Raw genomic sequence first — 24,245 nt, forward strand, 5'->3', positions numbered from 1 at the left:
GAATACTACAGAGCCGTAGACACCATGAGCATGTGCCGCTATATGGTGCTCCTTACGGCACCATACTGTGAGATAACCCACTCGAGAAGCAGGAACACAGAGCAATCCTTTAAAGGGAGACTAGCTCCATAATACAGCGTCTGATGGAGCAGGCCACAATTCTCGATTTTTACAGCCCCATATGGCCACAATCTTACAGCTCCAATTCGGAGATTGTACAGATTTGTAATACGGTAGTGTGCAGGAGGCCTAATGGTTAACCGATAACCGCGTCTGTCTGGCAATAAATGTTAAATAGTCCCTGTAATTTGTTGCTGTCTCAATATGTCATAGCTCCAGTATTAAGCTCTAGCGACAATGCTTCTCTTCACTGGATAGTCAGATGTCTTGCTGCACTGAACAAATCCAATAAACCGGTGAAGAGCCAGCGACCGTACTATGCCATATGTAATCTCTATTCTTAACATATAGACCATAAACAAAACTCAGGAATGTATAGAAGGGAGGATTATTATTCTGCCCAGGCTAAACTGTACATTGATATCAACAAAAAACAGCTTCTAATCTAGAAATTCTGATGACTAGTCGGCTTTGACATCACTGGACTTTCCTTTGCCACTGCAGAAAGCAGTTTCTTGCTGAGCTGTTAAGAATCATTGAGGTCTCCCACTCTTCTCAAATCCAACTGATGCCAATATTAATACACCGATGGAGAGCACATTCAGCTCCAATAACCGGGCTTGGAAATAAAAGAAGGACAATTTATTGGCTTAAAAATTACAACCAGTTGTAGTTTTAATGAGAACCTTACCTTTAAGAGGCCTGGGCTACCCTGAGATTTTTTTTGTAGCGCAGTGGATTGATTTTAACTATCGAGTTACAGCTACAGTCCACAAGATGCATGCAACGCAATGAATGTACTGCTTTGGATTGTACCTGTGGATCAATAGTTAGCAACAGTCCGGGCTTCAGGAGCCCCCCGCCCGATGCGGGAAAACTGACATGAAAAGGTGGCGCTTCAGATGAACTACCCCTAACAGCCGACGTAATAAGACTATATGCCGGTTGTTAAAGGGTTAAACATCCCATTTTTAAGGTTCACACTAGTGTCATGGCCCGGTTGATAACTGAGCCATGACAGCTATACCGCAACCTTTTTCAGACAGATCCCAACTTATCCTGATACAATCCATTGACTTTTAATGGCAACAATCAGGTTTTTGTTTTTTATGGCAAGAAGAGTGTTGCAGCGCTGTTCTAGCAGTCCAAAATACTGGAATCCCTGACAGACTGGCAAAACCAGCCAGTATGAACAAACCCTTAGCTGCGGGAGATGTAACAGCCAAAATGAGGGATTTTGCAATTGAATTTGGCATAAAAATCCCCATTAATTTGTGCTGCTAAGATTTTGTGCTGTTATTTGTTTTGGAACAGGTTTCTATGTATTTTTTCATTGTATAATGACAGTAAAGCAGATCAGCTTCTGTGTTTTTTTTCTATGGTATTGCGGTCATTGGCAGTTGTGGTTCACTCTAAGAAGCAGTCCTAGGAAACGTTCTGCTCGTGGTTTTCTGAAACATTTTGTGAATGAAATATACCGAAGCTGCAAAATGAATAAAATGCACAGCGCCTAGCACAGGCCCAGTAAACCCATCTCTTAGAATCTGGAACATTCCATAAGTATACCATTACCATTTTATAGTAGAAGACAACAAATCCCGAAACAAGGATTGAAGTCTGACCAGGATGGAAAATACAAATTCGAAGATATCTTCAATGACTATTAAGGACCACATCATGCATTAAGGAAAACTGTTTCAAGCATTTTATCTGGATTGCACTTTTTTAGAAATGAAGTACAGCACATGTTAAGTGTATATCTCAGGTATCACAATTTCCTGCTGTTTAAAGAGAAAAATAACATGTCATATTTGTTATATGTGTAAAGGATCTGCCAGGAACAGCTTCTGTGTCAACGCCCATAGGTAATCAGTCTGCACCTGCTTCTATGTCTGTGAGACTGACTCCATCTTCCACCACTCAGGATGGCAGGCTTAGGAGTAGGAGAGCCTATCACAGCCTGGCCAGACGGAGCTAGCTCCCACCCTCTGTCTATTTATACCTGCCTTTCCTGTTTCTCCTTGCTTGTGATTCTTCTCGTTAAGTTTCCTGGCCCTGCTGCAGCTTCTTGAACTATTTGTCCCTGCTTCATATCGACCCTGGCTTACTGACTACTCTCCTGCTCTGCGTTTGGTACCTCGTACACTCCTGGTTTGACTCGGCTTGTTCACTACTCTCCTGCTCTGCGTTTGGCACCTCGTACACTCCTGGTTTGACTCGGCTCGTTCACTACTCTTGTTGCTCACGGTGTTGCCGCGGGCAACTGCCCCATTTCCCTTAGCTTCTGTGTTCCCTTGTCTGTTTGTCTGTCGTGCACTTATTGAGCGTAGGGACCGTCGCCCAGTTGTACCCCGTCGCCTAGGGCGGGTCGTTGCAAGTAGGCAGGGACTGAGTGGCGGGTAGATTAGGGCTCACTTGTCTGTTTCCCTACCCCCGTCCATTACAATATGATCCTAAAATCTTTATGGCAAGCCTATGCAATAGCCAACAATACTGCTTCATAAGATTGATAAAGACATATGGGCAGATTTACTAAGACGGACGTTTCCTGCGCCAGTCTTAAATATCTGCTCCGTTGGAGTAAGATGCGATAGATTTATTAAAAGGTGGACGCAATAAAATACCCCAAATCGTCAATAAAGTGTAAAAAAATGGATGCTCACCTAACCGCTCCTCTTCTCCAAGCCGGGTTTCCTGAGGTCGCTGTGAATCATACAGGATACTGATGCCAAGCAGCGTCAGGGACTTATATCCGACGCCAGGGGCGTAACTAGGAAAGACTGGGCCCCATAGCAAACTTTTGACTGGGGCCCCCCCCCTCCCCTGGGTGTCACACAACCCCCCCTTGTAGATAGTGCCTTTTTTACAGCCCCCCCCGTAGATAACACCATACAGCCCCCTGTAGATAACGCCATACAGCCCCCTCTGTAGATAGCGCCATACAGCCCCCTCTGTAGATAACGCCATACAGCCCCCTCTATAGATAACGCCATACAGAGTCCCCCCTATAGATAACGCCATACAGCCCCTTTTGTAGATATCTACAGAGGGGGCTGTATGGCGTTATCTACAGGGGGGACTCTGTATGGCGCTATCTACAGAGGGGGCTGTATGGCGTTATCTACAGAGGGGGCTGTATGGCGTTATCTACAGGGGGGACTCTGTATGGCGTTATCTACAGGGGGGGCTGTATGGCGTTATCTACAGGGGGGGCTGTATGGTGCTATCTACAGGGGGGGGTCTGTATGGCGTTCTCTACAGTGGGGGCTGTATGGCGATCCCTACAGGGGGGCTGTATGGCGTTATCTACAGGGGGGCTGTATGGCGTTCTCTACAGGGGGGGCTGTATGGCGTTCTCTACAGGGGGGGCTGTATGGCGTTCTTTACAGGGGGGGCTGTATGGCGTTCTCTACAGGGGGGGCTGTATGGCGTTCTCTACAGGGGGGGCTGTATGGCGTTCTCTACAGGGGGGGCTGTATGGCGTTCTCTACAGGGGGGGCTGTATGGCGTTCTCTACAGGGGGGGCTGTATGGCGTTCTCTACAGGGGGGGCTGTATGGCGTTCTCTACAGGGGGGCTGTATGGCGTTCTCTACAGGGGGGGCTGTATGGCGTTCTCTACAGGGGGGCTGTATGGCGTTCTCTACAGGGGGGCTGTATGGCGTTCTCTACAGGGGGGCTGTATGGCGTTCTCTACAGGGGGGCTGTATGGCGTTCTCTACAGGGGGGCTGTATGGCGTTCTCTACAGGGGGGCTGTATGGCGTTCTCTACAGGGGGGCTGTATGCCGTTCTCTACAGGGGGGCTGTATGCCGTTCTCTACAGGGGGGGCTGTATGGCGTTCTCTACAGGGGGGGGCTGTGTGGCGTTCTCTACAGGGGGGGCTGTGTGGCGTTCTCTACAGGGGGGGCTGTGTGGCGTTCTCTACAGGGGGGGCTGTGTGGCGTTCTCTACAGGGGGGGCTGTGTGGCGTTCTCTACAGAGGGTGCTGTATGGCGTTCTCTACAGAGGGTGCGGTATGGCGTTATCTACAGAGGGGGCTGTATGGTGTTATCTACAGGGGGGGCTGTATGGCGTTATCTACAGAGGGGGCTGTATGGCGCTAACGCCATACAGCCATCCCTGTAGAGAACGCCATACAGCCCCCCTGTAGAAAACGCCATACAGCCCCCCCTGTAAAGAACGCCATACAGCCCCCCCTGTAGAGAACGCCATACAGCCCCCCTGTAGAGAACGCCATACAGCCCCTCCCCCTGTAGAGAACGCCATACAGCCCATCCCCCTGTAGAGAACGCCATACAGCCACCCCCCCTGTAGAGAACGCCATACAGCCCCCCCTGTAGGGAACGCCATACAGCCCCCCCCCTATAGGGAATGCCATACAGCCCCCCCTGTAGGGAACGCCATACAGCGTCCCCCCTCCCAAAAAAATGCGACCTACAGTGTGTCCTACAAAATACATGTATCCCCTATCCACAGGATAGGGGATACATGTGTGATCGCTGGCAGCGATAGGGAGAACGGGGGACTGAAAGTCCCCCAAGTTCTCCATGACTAACCTCTGACTTCCGGAGTCTGCGCAGCTCAATAAAAATTAAAGGAGCGCTGGTCACGCATGCGCACAAGCGCGACCGGCGCTCCATTCATTTCTACGGAGCTGCAGACACAGACCCCGGAAGTCCGAGGTTTGTGATGGAGAACTTCAGGGGACTTTCAGTCCCCCGTTCTCCCTATCAATGCCAGCGATCACACATGTATCCCCTATCCTGTGTATATCCTGTGGATAGGGGATACATGTCTTTTGTTTATAGGCAGAGCGGGGAGATACCTCCCTGCTCTGCTGTAGTGTTTAGTGGCGTCGCGCTGTAGCAGCCATAGCGGCTGCTAGCGGAGCCTCCGGCCATGGTGTGGGCCCGTGCCGGCGGGCGATATGTGCCCCCTCATGCCGTGGACACCGTAGCAGCCGCTAGGGCTGCTACGGCGGTAGTTACGCCACTGTCCGACGCGTCACTCTACATCATTAGTGCTGCATTGAATACAACGTCCTGATGTTGCCTGGTGTCCGTATGTTGCATGAGGTGTGGCCGATAGTGAGAGCCTTTTTATAGAGTTGTGAGTATACAAAAAAATTTTTAGTCTGATGGGGGTGTAGGCTGACATGGGGGTGTACTTTGATCTGGGGGGCAAGATACGGGGCCAGCACGAGCATCTACCTTGCTACGCACCACAGAGTGAAATCTACGCCAGCCCTACCCCCTTTTCTAAGCCACACCTCATTTTTTTTTTAAAAAGTGCAGAGGGTGCTGTAAAAGACCCAAAGCAAATTGTGACTTTTGGTCCTTTTGGCAAGTTTTCAACGCCAGAAAACTGATGTAGAAAGGTTGATAAATTCCCCCCAAAATGTTTAGGACTCAGGAGGATCAAGATAAGTAAAAGATATACCTACTGATAAACTGTGCCTGTAAAGTATCAGACATCAAATGTAATAATGCCACAGAGTATCGTTATTTCTGGCCCACATAGTTTAATAATCCCCACGGATCATCATCCTGCACTGTCCCTCTGAAGAGGCGCACCCAGGAGATTAACGAAGGATACCGTGTGATGTAATGATACGAACTGGAAGCGCCAGTTATTCAGCAAGCCTGACTCAATCTATCCAGATTAAGATAGCAAATTAAGACATGCAACAATGGTTATAAAAATGTGACTACCTCCTGTAGGGTCCACATCAGTCAGCTGTAAAATGCAAACATTCCTCTACAACAGATATGAGAGCATGAAGTAAATGATATCAACCCAAGATATGTGGCTGTCGCGTTTCACCATTTCACCATTAGATGTCTCTGTGCATACTCCTATAAAATAAAATGGCTAGAATATTTATTGACTAGATTTCTTGGCTATATACCGGAAAGGAAACAATAAGAAAAGTTGCTTGACACAATTCAGAAGTAGCGTCACTGCTGCTTAGTCTATATTAGCCTAGGCACTGGATTTGGCTGGTACCAAGATGTCGATACTGTAGTTATAAACACATTGTACACACAGTAAATTGATCATATGTACCTGCAGGGACAGGATCTAGTCAAAAATGAATTAAATTTTTTTTTCCTTGGTTTGTAAAATACACAGCTGCATTTCTAGTATTAAAAATGGGGGGGGGGGGATAGTACATTTAAAAGGAAACATTATCGTAAAATAACATTCTCTTACACAAATCAAGACAGCGTGGTTGGTAATGACCCCCCAATAATATACGTAATACTCCAATTACACAGCATCTGTATACCTTGCCTGCTTGGTCATAGCCGAATGGTTACATGACTGATTATTTATAAGCCACTGACATGTGATCGGGACTCGTCACATGTTAATCGGAGCATTTTCTAAAGCTGGATTAATACTAAACATGACATTATTACATTAGCCGGATTAGTCCATATGTATAGATGGCTACAAATTATACCCTTGCAGCCTAATATTGCATTTGCATGTCTCAATAATCACCTTCAGACCATATTTCCTAAGCTCAGGGCTGCAAACAAACGTATATGTTTTTTTTAACATAGGAGTCTATAAGCGACGGATGGCCAATGGATGCCTCTGATGGATGCCACCCGTTGCCCATAGACTACCACGTTAAAAAAAGAACTTTTTTTCACTGGATGGCTGTGACATACACATTTTTTAACATGGGACTCTATGGACGACGGAAGGTTGACGGTTGGCATCTGTAGGAGGCATCCTTTTTTTTTTTTTTACATGTTTAATATGTTTTCATTTTGGATCTCTATCAACCAAGAGAAATGCACTTTCACTATCCCCATCCCAAAATAACACACACAATTTATGCTTCAGATTTGTCAGTGTTTCACTGTGGACTGTTTGTAAACTCCATGTGACAGAAATAAAATAAAAATGGGTCAAATATTAGGGCAAAACGGCACATATTTAAATATGTAGTTACATTTGGATCCTAGGACATCAGGAACTAATAATGTGAATTCAGTTAGCATATTTCTATGAGGATTACTTCCCTTTAATAAATATCCTGAGGTGTTGGCTTCATTCTAATTGAATAATGCTGATATGCGCAGAGAATGGATATTACATGTGCACTTAGGAGAGTAAATACGGATTAGACCAGGATATAGGTTCACTAGTTGCTAAGAACGAATATTTACTAATGCATACAATGCTATTAGCGTATTGTGTTACTGTAAATAACAAAAAGATTTAACCAGCGTAATAATGTGTTTAGATTACCTCTGGTTTAACCATTTCACCACCGGTGTATTTTCCCCTGTTAATGACCAGACACATATGAGCAATGTCAGAGCATGCAGAGTTAATGACAAAGCAACAAAATGTCACTAGACAGAAAATGGTTGTAGGCCGAAAGACTAATGTCTCATGCACATGACCGTAAGGGTTTTTACTGGCCGCAAATACGATCTGACGGCTGTGGATACACATCCGTAGCCGTCCGCAGTTGCGGAAGAGACCATAGACTTCTACAAGCGAGTCCGTGCCGCAGTTGCGGACAGGAATGGGACATGTTCTCTAATTTTTGGATCGTTTCTACGACCCGCACACACATCCGTAAATATACGGAAAGATGTCCCTGGCCAAATGAAATGAATGGATCCACAATTTCATCCGTAATTATAGAATCTGTGATTACGGATGAGGCCTTACAATGTGTCCTGCACATATGGATTGCTCATATAAGAAACACTATTCAAGTGGTAAGTGCCGCACATTTATTTCTTCTCAATGTGATTACTTTGGACTACTTTGTGCTGTGCTGGACACCACCTTATATAATTATCACATTCAATTTATTTAAGAAGATATCCCTGTATTTATCTCCAATTCTCTGGTGTGAGTCGCTTACCACAAGAGACAGAGTTAAAAAACTACAAGACAATATGAATTGATATCTGCTCACCTATTGGAGTTGTGCTGGAACAAGCACAACAATGGTACAAATGTAAAGGATGAAGCTGCAGCTGGGTTAGAAGAAAACGGCCGCCTGAATAGGGGAACCGCTGGGACCCGCACCTATCTTTAGAACAGGGCACCCTAAACCCCGTTCTACCTTTCTCGGCTCCCGCTGCCACTTGTAATTTCCGACCACATAATCAAGAAAAAGCTACGCCGTTTTCTAACTCCAATAGAAGTGAATGGCAGTTACGGAAACAGCGTGATCGGACAGCTGTAATCTGACATTTATGGCATATCCTGTGGATATGCCATAAATGTCCCTTATGGGCAAACCCCTTTAAAGTATTTAAAAACTTCTTGCCATTAGACGAATATCTTTTTTCCCAACACAATATTCATAGAGAACAGGTGGGCTTCATGCCCCTCCGAGAAGAACGCAACAACACCACCAGAATGATAAACCTGATCTGTCATGCAACCATTTCTGCTTTACCCAAGTTCCTTCTATCCACATACTCTTATTATGACTTTGATTATGGGTAAATTGGATTTCATGTTCAAAAAGCTTCAACATGTTGGACATGGTACCAACATGGTGAGGTGAATAACTAGCCTTTACTCCTCCCCATCAGCCAAGGTAAAGACAAATGGCCATTTCTCTTCTCCAGTAATTATTTATAATGGGACATGACAGGGATGCGCTCTATGCCCCCTTACATTCACCCCTTCTTGTGTCACGTCCTGGCAAATGTTGACATAACAGGGGTTCCTTTGGGAGGAATTTCCTAACCTAATCTTATAGCAGAATACAAAAATATGCTGCCTTTTCAAATTTTCAAATACATTATCAAAAGTCTGAGGAATTTACCATCAGGCTGCCAGTTAGTGGCCTCTGAGCTGGCAGACTCCTCATTCCGTTGGTCCTGAGATTCGCTAAAATATCTAGAAATTCTTCTCATGAGGGATCTCCCTAGTTTATATTCAGTGAACTACTCTCCTCTTCTCCAACGTATCAAAAGTCATTTGGAGTCGTGGACGAAGGGAACATTCGCTTGGTTTCGGAGGTGCTATATATTTAAAACATTCTCCCCAAAGACGGAGTGCCTTGGTTGGGCTCTTGATATTGGCTAGAGATCGGCTCCTTCAAATCAAATTCTTCCACCAAATTGACTACACTCCATCGAAATTATTTAGAATGGGGAAGCTCTCTTCCCCTACATTCCCGTGTTGTCAGAGGGAGGAGGGTTCCTTCCGCCACATGTTTTGGGAGTGCCCAATTATTTCAGACTTTTGGTCTGAAGTGCTGGAATTTATGGAATCAAAAATTGGACTTCCCCGTATATTAGATCCCAAAGTCTGCTTACTTCTTCTGGTATAAGTTGTTATTAATGCTATAGCTACCAGATCCATTATTATGTTTTTGTTGTTCTATGCAAAATAAGATTATCCTTCTGAACTGGAAGCACCGTAAAGTACCTACGTTACAAGCATGGATCGCATTAATTAATTCCAATCTACATCTCTTTAAGCTCACTTATGAAGCACGCGGATGCCCAGAGAAATGTATGAAAATTTGGCAACCCTGGATAGCTAATCCTCATACTTCCTAATAGCATTAGCACTTACGGGGAGTATCTCCTGTTCGTTCACCTACTCCTCCACTGATCACCTTTTAAGCATTGCATCTCACATTCCATCTTATTTTTATGTAAACCAATTGAAAGCTACTTGTTACATGTTTATTTTATGTTATATAGCTAAAATGCTGTACCTATGTCATTATTATCATGTTTTCAATAACATTTACCTTAAAAAAAAAAAAAAAGAAAAAAAAAAAAACCCATTCTCCCCTCTGTTTCTTCCATCCACGTTTGCAGACCATTTTTCAAAATGTTACTTTCGATGCTAACAAAATGTATTTGGGCAGGGAAACGAGCCTGGATTGCTTGTTCCACCCTTTTCTGGCACAAACATAATGGGGGTATTGGCCTAGACTTTGCATCCTATCATTATGCTTCCCATCTGTTGAGCATCATTGACTGGTGTAGGCATGGGGAAATTAAGGAATGAGTGTCTATGTAAAAGACTTATCTCCCCACACCACTTTCAGTAACACCATGGTTGGGCCTGTGGAATCTCGCACTTACCCCACCCTAGACCCCATTTTGAAGATAGCCTCTACTATTTTTCTTAGAACAGATATCTCCCCTTCTCCGTCCCATTATTTCCAATATTCGGGGAAACCCTTATTCCCCGATATGGAAAATGGCCAATTCCGACATTCGCTGATGAATTTTGGCCCAACACTTCATAAGGGAGAGGAATTGAATGTCCAGCCAAACACTTACATCCGTGTCATAACCTCAATCTCTCAAAAACTTGTAAATCACTGAACTCAGATATTTCTTGAGTTCTCTGTCTTGCCCCTCAGCACGTGCCAAAACTCCTTTTGAGACCATATATGAAGTATCAGGTGTCATCCTTCATGCCTTAAAATCTCTGAACACCTTTAAAAGCTTTTTTTTAAAAAAAATAAATAAATATTATTAAATCAATGTTTTGTGCGATTCTAAACCATTTTTCAATTGACTTATTAAACATTTTCTAGAGTTTTTAGAATACAGCTTCTACTGTATACATAGGTGGTGTATCGTTCTCTATCAGCTGAATCCATCACTGTTACAAAATGTATATCTTTTTTTATGTTTTACTACTTTAACAAAATAAAAAATAATCGATGAAGCTGTGTGAGGGCTTTATTTTTGCAGTGCAAGATGTCGTTTTTTATTACCCTTTTTGGGGTACAGATGTAGCCATCTTTATCTTGACTTTTAACATATTATATACACAGTGGAAAGATCCTTTATCTTGCCTTTTTCAATGACTTTTCAATGGCTTTTGTTGTGTGATATCACGCTGCAGCAAGTTATCACAGTCAAGATAAAGATGGCTACATCAGTTCATGGAACTTTTTCAAACACTTTAACAAAAAAATAAGAGGTAAGGCTGTGTTCACATCACCGTCGCTTTCCACTGAGGGCTCCGTCTGAGGTTTCTGTCGGGTTAACCCCTCAGTGGAAAGGCAAACGGAAACCTCAGCTTCCGTTTCCCTCACCGGTGAACTCAATGGTGACGGAAAACTAGCTAAGGGTTTCCATCTGTCACCATTGTGACAGGGTTCCGTCGTTTTGACGGAATAAATAGCGCAGTCGACTGTGCTATTGGTTGCATCAAGAACAACGGAACCCTGTCACAACGATGACAGACGGCAACCATTAGCTAGGTTTGCCTTTTCGTTGAGGGGTTAACCCGACGGAAACCCCCAACGGAACCCCTCAATGGAAGGGCAAGGGTGTTGTAAACAGACCCTAACACTTCTTTCACCAAAAATTGAATAATTTGTACTGAATGTACATAATATGCAGGGGGTAGCTGAGGATAAAACATAATCTTATATAATTTGTCTCTTGGTGTGGACCACCTGATTACATCTACTCACATGGGTAAGGCTCGGTGCATGGGCTGCTGATATATGATTTGGGTTTATACTATTTAGCCATTTGGTTGGATGTGTATTTTTCGCGATCTATGAGACCAGATGGGTTTGGCTCATATGCCAAGTTACACCCCCTTGATCTGTGAGCTACACAATGCCTATATACCGTTTTTTCTACCTATGTCATTTCTACCTAGGTCATGCTTGATAATTAACTTTTTCATTGATATTACCGGATAGCCTGTTGCTCACTTTTGGTGTATTTGATACATACATGTATTATGCAATGTGCTAACTGTTTTATGGCAGTAATGCCATTTTGTGGAGTGGTCCTCATACAGAACTGTTTTTAGATCCTCAAAATACTTTTATACATTTCCCTTTGTTATATTGTATCCAATAAAATTTATATTTTTCTATTTTTGATTATATATAATGTTTGGACTCCTTTTTTCTCATAGTTGTTTCATGATATATTGGAGTTTGCTATATCCATACTTATTAAAATGTTGGAGGTGATTAATACTATGTTGGCTGCACCTAACCAGTTACTTAACCTGTGTAGCGTCCATGGCCACGGGCTGTCAGGTTTACTCACCTCCCGACGCCCGCTGCCATGGATCCGTGAGCGCTGGTCCCCATCTCCTTCCTAGGAGATGCCAGCGCTCACTTCCGCTCTGGTCTGCTGTGTCCCGTAGGGTGCACGCGCACGCTCATGCCCGGCCTTAAAGGGCCAGCGCGCGCGCGCACAGAGGAAATCATCATCATCATCATCATCAACTGCCATGGTTTCCTGGTCTATAAGAAGGCCCCAGGCCTTCTGATCCTTGCCTGAGCGTTGTTAGTTTTCCCAGTCTGTCTTGCAAATGGTCCCTTAGTGTTTCCCGTTCCTGTTGTTACCCTTGCCCTGTTACCTGTTCCTGTATCCCGTGCTGTTCTTGTCCCTGTGCCTATTAGTATCGGAGTCGTGTCACGTCCTGTCATCTGCCGCGTCCTGAGGAAGTCGCCACATCTGGCGCAACCTGCGGCATCTGTGTCAACCGCCACATCCTGTGTCTTCCGCCAAGTCCGGAGGAATTCGCCACGTCTGGCGCAACCTGCGGCACCTGTGACATCCGCCACGTTTGGCGATACCTGCTGCACCCATCTCCATCAGTGCAACAGCTGCGGTCACTGTCTGGACTATCCAGGTACCCTTGTGCGGGACTTTGTATTCTGGGGTTCCTGTTGTTTGGCCAGCTGCCTCCCTGCTACGGCGGTGCGGCCTAGTGGGTCCACTAACCCGCTACGTGACAACCTGTGAGACTTGTTTTTATATTTTAAAGTTCATATTATAGTGTGTGTTCGTGCAACCACACGTATGGAAGTCAAAATTCAAATAACCGGGATATTATGGACAGAAACCCATGTTATCATCCAGCTCCTTATACCATCTAATATATATAGCCTTAGACTACAATGGTCAGTTATTTAATATTTTCCGTTTGCTATAACATTATATTTTTCCTTCCACACTTGATAGCCGAAAAATAGAAGAATTAGATATTGATAGAACAGAGACTATCACGGATAATAGATCTGGCTGATATTATTGCAAAGTGTCTATCCCCTATCAAAGCACTACATGTTTCTTCACTATTATATTTATGCAGTGAGCCTTTAGGGGCATTGTAGTACAAGTAAAACAGTAATTTTGATAATGCAGGCATACTAGTGAACAATGCACACACATAGTAGTGCTGGCGTAAGCGTGAATGCCAGCCGCCGTTCGCTGCTTGAAGGGGTTGTGGTGATGTGCCGACAAAGGCTTCAGGGGGAAGGAGCTCCCCCCTTCTCTGTGTGTTGATGACGCGGATAAAGGGGATGACTGCCTAGGTCAATTCATTAGCTAAGCCAGCTCCATTCTCGGTCTCTTCTGGAGGAGGGGATGGCTTAGCTGATGAATTGAACCAGGCAGCCAACCCCTTCATCCACGCAACTGACAACCAGAGAGAGGGGGGAGCTCCCCCCCCCCCGTAGCCTGCGTCAGCGCATCACCTAAGCGGTTAAACTTACAGGATCAGCTGTTTCTCGAATACCAGCCATTAGTAGCAGGTGTCTGTTGTAATATAGCGGACACCCACGGAGTATTGAGCGGCCTCAGATGGTGAGCCAGCTTCATGCCTTCTCCCGACTATGACGTTCATGTACGTCAAAAGAAGTGGTTAAATCTTGTCACCATTGAATATGTTTTCAAAGCTCTGCTGAATTAAGATCTCTTGCTCCCAAGTAGAGTTGATCGAAATCGTTTTTTTTTCCTCTTTCTTCTTCCCTCTTCTATCCTCCACTTTCGCCCAGGAGAACCCATTCCTGTTGTCCCTTTCTATCGTATCTGTTATTTTAAGGTTAATCGTTCTTGTGAATTATATTCCACATTTGAGATATGACTTAGACAGTTATTGTATTTTAGGATTAAATTTGGCTCTTTGTTATGATTGTGTTATGGCCTGGGAGCCAGAATGTCCTGCACACATTTTTGTCATTCGTACGTGTTAAATAAAAGAATAAAAAAAAACGAAAGACTATACTGTATCCGTAGCAGTGCAAGTGGGTACTTCTTTCCGGTTCTTCTATTACATAGTAATAAATAACATATATGTCAGACTATTCAATTGATTTGCTTACTCACAATTGCACTTCTTCTGTACAAATCGAATTTTACATGCAGTTCTATACGTAGACAAGCGGATACGATCCAGATCTTGAGCCCCTAGTAGAAAAATAAAGAGACCACATTAAATGGATATAATATATGATAAACTGATGTACATGGGCCTAATTCTGACTTTGGCTGGGTTCACACACACCAAGTTTTTAACACATCATCACTGGAGCATTGTAAACAAAGACCAACAGGGGACAACGGAACCATCAGCAAGGGTTGAAAGGTAAGGAACTCATTGTTTGTTACTTTAAGCAAGATACAACTTATTTGAAGAAAGTATTTAAAGCCGTATGTAAAATTGGCCGACATTTTCTGTACCTTGGTTGTTAAACTGTATTTAACGATCAAGCATAGGACTATTAAAGGGGTAATTTGATGCCAATAAATATGTTCTGTGGTTTGTGAATTTAAAATAAAGTTAGGAAGCTGCGAAGCGTCATCACAGCCGGAGATAGAAGGGAGCTTTCTCCACCCTCCCTTTGCGTCAGTGACATGTATGAAGGCGCTGGCGGTCTCGCTTAGGTCATTAGTTAAGCCTGCCCTCCTCTATGTCTCCGCATCAGGTGGATGTCTTAGAGTATATTATCACATTGCTTTATTTTATATTTGCATACGACAGAAAAAGTGTTTTTTTGGCGTCAGACAATTTATCAGAGCATGCAGTTTTAACAGTGTAATTAGAATAATAAAAAAAAAAGACTAAAAGTTAAACCAGCTGTACTGTATAGTCATCTTTAGATATGACAATATACTTAAGGTCTCATGCACACGAGCATATACAGAATCCATGTTATACTGATCCAGAATAAGCTTCCCGTATTATTCTATGCGGTGTTGTATTATGGACTGTACTCTCACCCAGAAGCAATACTGTGGCACACTGATGTACAACATAAAGCCACACAGATGCAATATGGGTTTGTACCGCGGACCTGAATCAGTTTGTGTGCATCCGTGCTTGGCATGTATTAGGCATAATACTGTATTTGGTAGCCATATGAACTAGTTTCTGCTTGCGCTAATGGTTTTTTATTTTGGGCAAGATTCTTCCTTAAAAAACTTGAAAAAGGTAAAGGCCACTTGATTTTTTTTTCTTTCTTTCCTTTGTTGACGCTCAGAATGTAGCATATTACAGATGCCGTTATTCTGTAATGATGTGGTATTGTCTAAGAGTTTTTGCCTTGCGCTAACAAGAGCGCCTGTAATCAATTAGAAGGAATTTTCTTCCATTTTATGTTATTCCCATCTGGGAATAAAAGTGTAACATAGTGTTACAAAGCTCTAGAGGCACAATGTTTGTTTGTCAAAACTCTTCATATGTAGGCAACAAAGCAGAAGTTAAAAGGGATGGATTGTCAGCTTTTTATAACGCCTTTTTTTCTAGAAGGGTGCTTTGTATATGAGCTGATAAAATGTTGTCTCGCTGTTGGGAACCCCAGGCATCAGATGAAGACTACGGGCAAACTAAGAAGCAAGTGTTAAACTCCCTACAGCATCACCAAGTGAAGTATTACATGGTCCATCTGTAATGCTTGGTCGTGCCGAGTCCTCCAGAGTGAGAGATACTCTTTGCAGCTTCTCTCTGCTCTGGCCAATTGATGAAGGTCCCTAACTAGGGACCCTCTCTGCTACCTCAAGATGACCAAATAGGGTATTCAAAAACTTTTTTTTCAAACCAGAAAAGCCCTTCATCTAGTTAAATGACTCATTTACATATGCTAAGCTCCCCATTTAATTTTTAATCTTCAATGTTTGTCTACTGTCTAAAGTAAAACCACAAACAAGACATATGCCCTTTACTTTTATCAATCATATCTAGATTAAAGGCTATGTACACCTTTGAGGGCATTTTTTTAAAAATTAACAAATAGATGAGTCAGTGTGTTTAGTGTAACTTTATTAGTCTTTATTAACTTATAATTTTACTTTTGTAGATACAGCTGTTCTGTATTCTCTATACAGAACAGCTGTATCGTTCGTTTTACACTGAATCCGTCAGTCCCGCAGACCTGAACGGTTCAGTGTCGGCGGGTCCTTTTATGTGACTAGAGGTGATCGATTACAGGTGGATCATGCGTGTCAATTCATCCGCTAAGACAGCCCCCTTCTAGGTCTCCAATTCAGTCGTGATGGAGAAGGGTTAGGGTTAGCTGACGAATTGAGCCAGGCAGCCAGCCCTTTCATCCATGTCATTGACACAAAGAGAGGAGGGGGGATAGCTCCTTCCCCCTGGAGCCTGGATCCACATGACGGGGACTGAAAATCTGCGATTCGTGCAGGTTTGGAAAATAAAGTAGATTACAAAGTAATAAATAGTTTTTATTCTCGTCAGACAAGCCCTTTAAGCTATGTTCAGACCTTGTTTTGAAACCATAGACTACTATGTACCCAATGTGTGCCAAAATAATGTTTTGGTATTAGTTCAGGTGGTATGTGCTGGCATACCTTTTTTTTTTATTAATGTATTGAAAAACATTGTCAACTACACTTTTCAATACAAGGCAACCCACATTATAGATTTATTTTTTTCTATAGGTTAACTATGCAACTGTTTGTGATACAGTTTTTTATGTGGATTTCCTATGTTCGGAGTATACTAATATTATTTCACATAAAGCCATAAGGGTGATTTGTATGAACTCTTCCATATGAGTTCATTAGCAAACATTTATTATTCCCATTCCTCTATTACCCATATTTTCTGTTCACATTTAGCATATTTGTGAATGTTTTAAGGGCATTTAGAAAGTACACTTGCGAAAATACCATTTTGTTTGCCTTTCCTACAATTTTTCTGGTCCATCATGTTTACAGAAAAATATTTTAATTTTAGTCCCTATTATTTTAAATTATTATTGTTTTTATTTATTTTAAAGCTTCATTTACTTCTAGGGTACTGTACATATTTAAATGCATAACATGTATAAACTACTTCAATGGAACTTTACTCATGGAAAATGCTATCAGTTGGCTTCCGTTAGCCCTTTTGCCGTCAAGCTACCTTGTGGTGGTCAAAGTAGCATAGTCCCACCACAATATTCTACTCAGTAAAAATAGACGATCGGTCATGGATCCGCCAGATACTAAATTCTTGGCACCAGTAAGCAGAGCCTTACATTTTTCCTTTAAAGAATGACCAAAAGTTATATAACTTTCTAATAAAGAATAACCAATAGTTCTATAACTTTCTAATACTACTAATATACTTTATGTTTCCGTCCCTCACATTCTTCATTACATCTAGAAGATGAAAACCTGTCCTGATCTTGTACTACTACTACAGGTAAAAATGGCTTATTAAATGTATCAGAATAAATTCGTGCAGAAGCCTCATCATGTATGACACTAACAATAGGCATCACATTGCACTAGTAGTTGCATTGCCCTAGGCTAAACCAGTTTGGCAGTAGTATGTAATAATCAATAGATTTATTTTAGATGATGACAGACTTGGGAAATCCGAGAATGGTCCACTGGCCACAGCTTTTAGTTTCAATACAGTTAGATAGATATAAGGTTTTCCTACTACTAGTATAATGGTTTCCCTTATGCCATGGCTAGTGTGCTGGACGCTGCTGGTAGAAGTCCATATTATATTTAAAAAAAGCCCATTTATAAATCTATTAAAAGACAACACTGCACATTACAATCTACAGCATTATGCAGACAATTCCTAATAAAATGCACCAGTAAAATACAGGTGAATTTTAAATTTATTTTCCAAAATGTTTTTATTCAACATTTTAGCAAAATTTTGTGTTTAGCATAATAAGGATGGGGAGGGGGAGGGAAAAGGGATCACAATGGCGGTAGAGAAATAGACGCTACCAATGCGGTTCAAGAAACTTTAATGTTAGGAAAGATTATTTTGAGAGTCTATGATCAGCAGGTTGAATCTACAATTTAAAAAAGGAACAGTCTTTAGTAGGAAAACAGCCAAGTGGCCACCCTGTGGCTTTTTTATATACAGATGTACTTGCAAAGGATAGTTTTCTGCTAAGCAACCCAATCATTAGTAAGCAATCCCTTTAAGTCAGTCTAGTACAAATGTAACTACAAAAATGTCAAAGCCAAAGACGCTACTCACGCATTTCTGCAAACAATTGCCTTCTGTCGGCCATGTTATTCCCCCTTTTTCCAGAGTCTTCAATCATTCTGTAAAAACAATATCAAGATGAGGCATGAGTAGAAGAGACAGGGAAAAGTGAGGATATTTATTGCATAATATTAAACTTCTAAAGATTTATTTATTTTTAGAGCGAGAGTCAACGCATTTACATAACAAAAGCTCTCTACATAACAGATTCTAAATTTATTAGGCTATTAAAAAGATTTGGCAATTCAGTTTATGTCAAAATACCAGCATATTCCATGTGTATATAACCAAGTGAAGACGCTAATTACGATAAATTGAGCAATTATCTAAAAACATCACATTATTTATGAGCATCACAGTTTGAGAAGGTCACTGTAACAGCACACTCAGAATTAAACCACAAATATAATACATTACATAATATAAGACTTCATTTTTAAAGCCGACAACCGGCCTAAACTAAAAATATCATAATCACGGGGGGTCCGGAGCGGACATCGATACTGTTTGGCAGGGATCTCACACTGGAGGGACCTGCAAAACTGCCATAGACAGAACATGGTGGTCAACAGTAACTCTCTCCCTAACAAGATTGTGGTTCTGCAGGGTTCTTGCTAAATTCACTAGCGGTAACTTTTTCCCCTCTTTGTTATAGGCAGCTTAGGCAGTCTTCAGTGCAAGGACCCTGCAACAGTAGCAAAGATCTGAGCTTCCTTTAGGCCTGTGAGCGTGAGAAGGGTTAACTTTACTCAAACCTGAATTTTCAGATTTTAGGGTGGATATGTGTTTTATTAACCAGACTATTGTAATACAATAATTTTTTAATTTAAAAAATAATATTGTAGTACTTTTATACAGATATATGCAGATTTCTAACCTTGTTAGCGCAAAATACTGTCATTTAGGGTGCTAGCGCTAAATATACTGCACAGGGATGGTGCATGCACAGGCACTGTGCCCGCAACATGTGTGGCGGGTCTCAGATGTGTATTACAGCTAACGCTCTTCTGCATCAGCGGGGATCAGAGATAACTTTGTTCCTGTTGGTATAACCTCTCAGATGCCATGGTCAGCAGCAACCGCGGCATCTAAGTAGTTAGACAAAACATAAATCATCACTTACGTATTACATAATAAATATCTCCTAATTTTTATTGCCCTCTTGCTTGATTTAAAGACTATCTAAACCTTTGGGGGGCATTTTTTATTTTTAATAAATGTACATATTTATTGATAGCAAACATATTTATAGTTGACTTTTATTAAAAATTGTGTTTACTTTCAAGATGCAGCTTCTATGCATTCACTAAACATAGAAGCTGTATCTCTGCACTTTTAGGAACATCCATCAGAGAACTGCACTGACGGCTCGGCTGTCAGCGCTTACTGTGTGCCTCTGAGCCCTTCTATAAAAGCATCAGAGAGACACAGTAAGCGCTGACAACAGCCATCAGTGCCGTTCAGAGATGCATCTTTTATGTATAGTAAATGCATAGAAGCTGCGTCTCGAATGGTAAACAAATTTTTTAATAAAAGTCAATTACAAATATATTAATCAATAAATATGTACATTTACAAACAAAAATGCCCCCCAAAAGGTTTACATAGCCTTAAGCTTGGGAGCCACTGACTGCCGCTAATGTCCCATTAAGGAAATTACCCAGCATGCTAGTTTTTGTGAAGCTCTCACATTGGCTGTGGAGAGCACTTGGGGTGGTCCTCCCATCTTACTAAAACTCCTTAGGATGGGAGAACCCTTGCCTGCCCGCTTTGGTTTTGGATTACTAGTTTTTTGTAAATTGTTGTACATATGGTGCATGTGCACCCGTTAAATGGTGTATATTTATATTATTATCTGTTGGCGAGGTGGAAGAACTTTGTACCTTTCCAGTTAAGAACTAAGAGTAATGTGTAAGTCACCTGACGTACCTACAAAGACATGGCCACGGCGGCTGGGGTGGCGGGACATGCAAGGTGATGAGTAAAAGAAGAACCAAGTAGTAGTAAATTATTTACCTGATAAAATTCTCCATTCTTTATAATAAAGCTGTGGCCTATATTCACTTTCACCCACAACAAAGTCTCCGTGCTTTTATTGGTTATAGTGTTTAATATATGAACAAGATAAGTCCTATTTGTTCTTTACCAGGAGGACCAAACATAGAAATATTTTTAAAAAAAAGTAGGAAACTAATTTGGGATATTTTGTTTCCGGGGCACTTTCCACTTGGCCTCATTAAAGGGATAGTCTAGCGGATAACATTCCTATTTATCACCTATTTACTTCTCGGAACTCTATGGGAGTTACGGAAGTAGACAAGAGTTGTCACTTACAAATGGTCGGAGTCGATTTTTAACACGTAACAGCTATAAAGTAGACAGATAATAAATGTCATGCACTGGGATTCTTCTAATATCAAACACCTAAGCAGTATTTTTCTAGGTATTCTTGAATGTTAACTGGTTCCCGACCGCTGGCTGTGTTTTTACGGCCAGAGGTCAGGGTCCTTAAAACACGAGCCATAGACTTTTTACAGCGATCGGGCAGCTGAATGTCTTGTCTCCGGCTGTCAGTGACTGCCGGGGACCCTGAGGAGAAGGTAGAAGCAGCTTTCGCAGCTTTTGTCTTCTCCGATGTCCTTTTACACAGCACCCAATGCGCGCTGTGTATAGGAATAGAGACAGCGGCCGCGCCGCTGTCTCTTTTGCTCCCTGTGTTCATGTGACTGGTCACATGATCTCCGGGTGCCGTTACTGACAGACTGCTGCTGGGTCTAACTAGATCCAGCACAGCCCTATTAGTGACAATTGTCCCTATGAGAGGGCTGATTTCCCTGCTGTGCAGCTCCAGTTACAGTGGAAAAGATGGTGTAAAAGAAAGAAAAAAAATATATAAAGTTACCCAATGGTCTTTTTTGACCTTTGAAAGACAGACCATAGTAATAAAAAAATAGTAAAGTGCAAAAAAAATGAATAATAAATACACATAAAATACCCACCCCCAAAAAAAACTTTCCCCCCCGCCAATCATTGTTGTAACGCTAGCGCTGACCCAATTACCCTAATAAAGACATGTAATATATTAAAACTTACGGTAGACAATGGCGATAACAAATAAAAGGTCTATTTTAGGGTAAAACTATGTTATTACCAAAAAAAATAGCTGAAACGTAAAAAAGCTTATTTTTTTTTACTATTATTTTCAAACTTTAAGAATAAAAATTCTAAAATAGCAAGAAGGATGTGTATAGAAACGATAAAAAAAAGAAACCTGCATTGTCTACGTAAAAAAACATTGCAAAAATCACATCGCTAGCCCAACAAATAAAACAGTCATAGCCATTTAACTAACACGTGCTAAAAAGGGCTAAACGGTGTCTGGTCCTGAAGGCTCAAAATAACCCGGTCCTGAACTGGTTAAAAACTCTGAACAACTGCCAAGGATGGAAATGATCTGAAAACCTACTGCAAAATAAAGGAAGAAGATACAATAGACCTAAACATGGGATCTGTGGGCATGGAGGGTTGCGGTTGGCAATGAATATGTAGAAACCATTCAAGTTTAAAGAGGCTCTGTCACCAGATTTTGCAACCCCTATCTCCTATTGCAGCAGATCGGCGCTGCAATGTAGATAAGAGTAACGTTTTTTGTTTTTTTTAAAAACGAGCATTTTTGGCCAAGTTATGACCATTTTTATATTTATGCAAATGAGGCTTTCAAAAGTACAACTGGGCGTGTTTAAAGTTAAAGTACAAGTGGGCGTGTATTGTGTTCGTTACATCGGGGCGTTTTTACTTCTTTTACTAGCTGGGCGTTGTGTATAGAAGCATCATCCACTTCTCTTCACAACGCCCAGCTTCTGGCAGTGCACGGACACAGCGTGTTCTCGAGAGATCACGCTGTGACGTCACTCACTTCCTGCCCCAGGTCCTGCATCGCGTCGGACGAGCGAGGACACATCGGCACCAGAGGCTACATTTGATTCTGCAGCAGAATTGGCGTTTGCAGGTAAGTCGATGTAGCTACTTACCTGCAAACGCTGATGCTGCTGCAGAATCAACTGTAGCCTCTGGTGCGGATGTGGCCGACACGATGCAGGACCTGGGGCAGGAAGTGAGTGACGTCACAGCGTGATCTCTGGAGAACACGCTGTGTCTGTGCACTGCTAGAAGCTGGGCGTTAACGAACAGAAGTGGATGATGCTGATTCGTCAGCATCATACACTTCTATTCACAATGCCGAGCTAGTAAAAACGCCCAGATGTACATACACAATACACGCCCACTTGTACATAACTTTAAACACGCCCAGTTGTACTTTAGAAAGCCTCATTTGCATAAATATAAAAATGGTCATAACTTGGCCAAAAATGCTCGTTTAAAAAAAAAAAAAAACCGTTACTCTTATCTACATTGCAGCGCCGATCTGCTGCAATATGAGATAGGGGTTGCAAAATCTGGTGACAGAGCCTCTTTAAAGTCCACGCTTTGCTTTTGCAGTCCAAAAATAAAGAAGTGCTTAGACAGCATACAAGACTTAAACAGAAAAAATGGGACATAAATATCAAAACCACAAAAAAGGCCATACTCACTAGGTAGGTGGGTGGGTGAAAACCCGTTCCCATCAGGACGCAGACGGGTCAAAGAATGCTGCAGAAGGAGTGTGCATTAAATAGTGATAGCCCCTCCCGTCTGCGTCCTGATGGGAACGGGTTTTCACCCACCCACCTACCTAGTGAGTATGGCCTTTTTTGTAGCATACAAGACTTGCAGCATATAAACAAAACCGTCACCTGGCCCGCCTGGACACGGACTAAACAACAGGTTTCCTCATCTATAATAAACCACGAGTACATTTATTATTATTCTTGTATGGATTCCCAGGCTCTGACCCTCTCTGCAGTTTTGAGGCTCAGTAACAAGCTAACTGGGCTAGAAGTAATGCCCGTACTGGAGTGGCGAACTGAAGTACAAGTCCCACTACCAATTCCATAGAAATCCATGCCAGAACACACATTTAATAAATAGGTTTTCTGAGGAAATCCAGCTTTATTGGATTACTTTATCTTACCCATCTCAACAAACGGAGTGAGATATACACCCCCTCCAGTACTTTTCCTGCTGCGGGCTAATAACAGGATTTATGACTAAAAGAATACATTTTTAGCAGCAAACAGGTAGTAAAATGTGTGAGTGTCAAACAGCCTGAATGAGAGGTGCGTCTTATAGTTCAGAAATACCATATTTATCAGTATACAGATTAAACGTAAAATCAAAGCAGACAGCAAAAACACAGTTAATTACATCATATAAAAAAAATACGAACATGACAACAAAAATGTCCATCTACCTGACGACAGAACAGTCCTGGTTATTCTGAATTCGACATACATTGGCATTTTTGAAGAAGTCCTTATAATCTCCCAACGGAGGAAGCTCAGAATTTGGTATGCTCGATGTACTGTGATTAGAAGTTTTCTTTTCAAATATGGAAGAAATTCTTTAAGGAATCATGTTTCATGCATTCTGATTTGCTGCCGAGGCTTACAGCTAATCCTAGAACTTGGCAAGTATGTATCTATTAATATTACTCGGAGTGCATACAGCTAGCACACCAGATAAGTCTGAGCTCACAGGAAAAAACGAAAAAATGTTTTTAGAGACTGCCAAACTTAATTAAACTTTCCTCATTGCAATAAATTAGTCTTCAAAGCCTATGTCGATAATTCACGGACCACCTAAGTAGACCACACGTGTACAAATTACACAATCCTTTTAATCTAAGATTTATAAAGCCAAAACATTCAGCAAAACTATTGAAATTAACAGGACCAATGTATTATGCGCATTTTCAACACACATTCTATCTTGAAATCATAGGT

General features: G+C 42.0%; 1 protein-coding gene across 14 annotated transcripts in view; it reads right to left on the reverse strand.

The window, feature by feature from the left end:
- Positions 1-24,245, reverse strand: part of DTNA (dystrobrevin alpha) — a 238,541-nt gene that overhangs the window by 78,405 nt on the left and 135,891 nt on the right. For 13 of the 14 annotated variants that reach the window (XM_075826277.1, XM_075826275.1, XM_075826276.1 and 10 more), the window contains exons 2-3: positions 18,355-18,422; positions 14,232-14,312 (exon numbers count right to left, since the gene is read on the reverse strand). In XM_075826277.1, coding sequence (XP_075682392.1) covers positions 14,232-14,312; positions 18,355-18,421 — 148 coding nt within the window. In that variant the 5' untranslated portion in view covers position 18,422. Of the gene's footprint in view, positions 1-14,231; positions 14,313-18,354; positions 18,423-23,713; positions 23,760-24,245 lie in introns of those variants that run through there. The other variant, XM_075826278.1, reaches the window with a different exon arrangement.

The sequence above is a fragment of the Rhinoderma darwinii genome, chromosome 5 (assembly GCF_050947455.1).
Source record: "Rhinoderma darwinii isolate aRhiDar2 chromosome 5, aRhiDar2.hap1, whole genome shotgun sequence".
NCBI classification, from domain to species: Eukaryota; Metazoa; Chordata; class Amphibia; order Anura; family Rhinodermatidae; genus Rhinoderma; species Rhinoderma darwinii.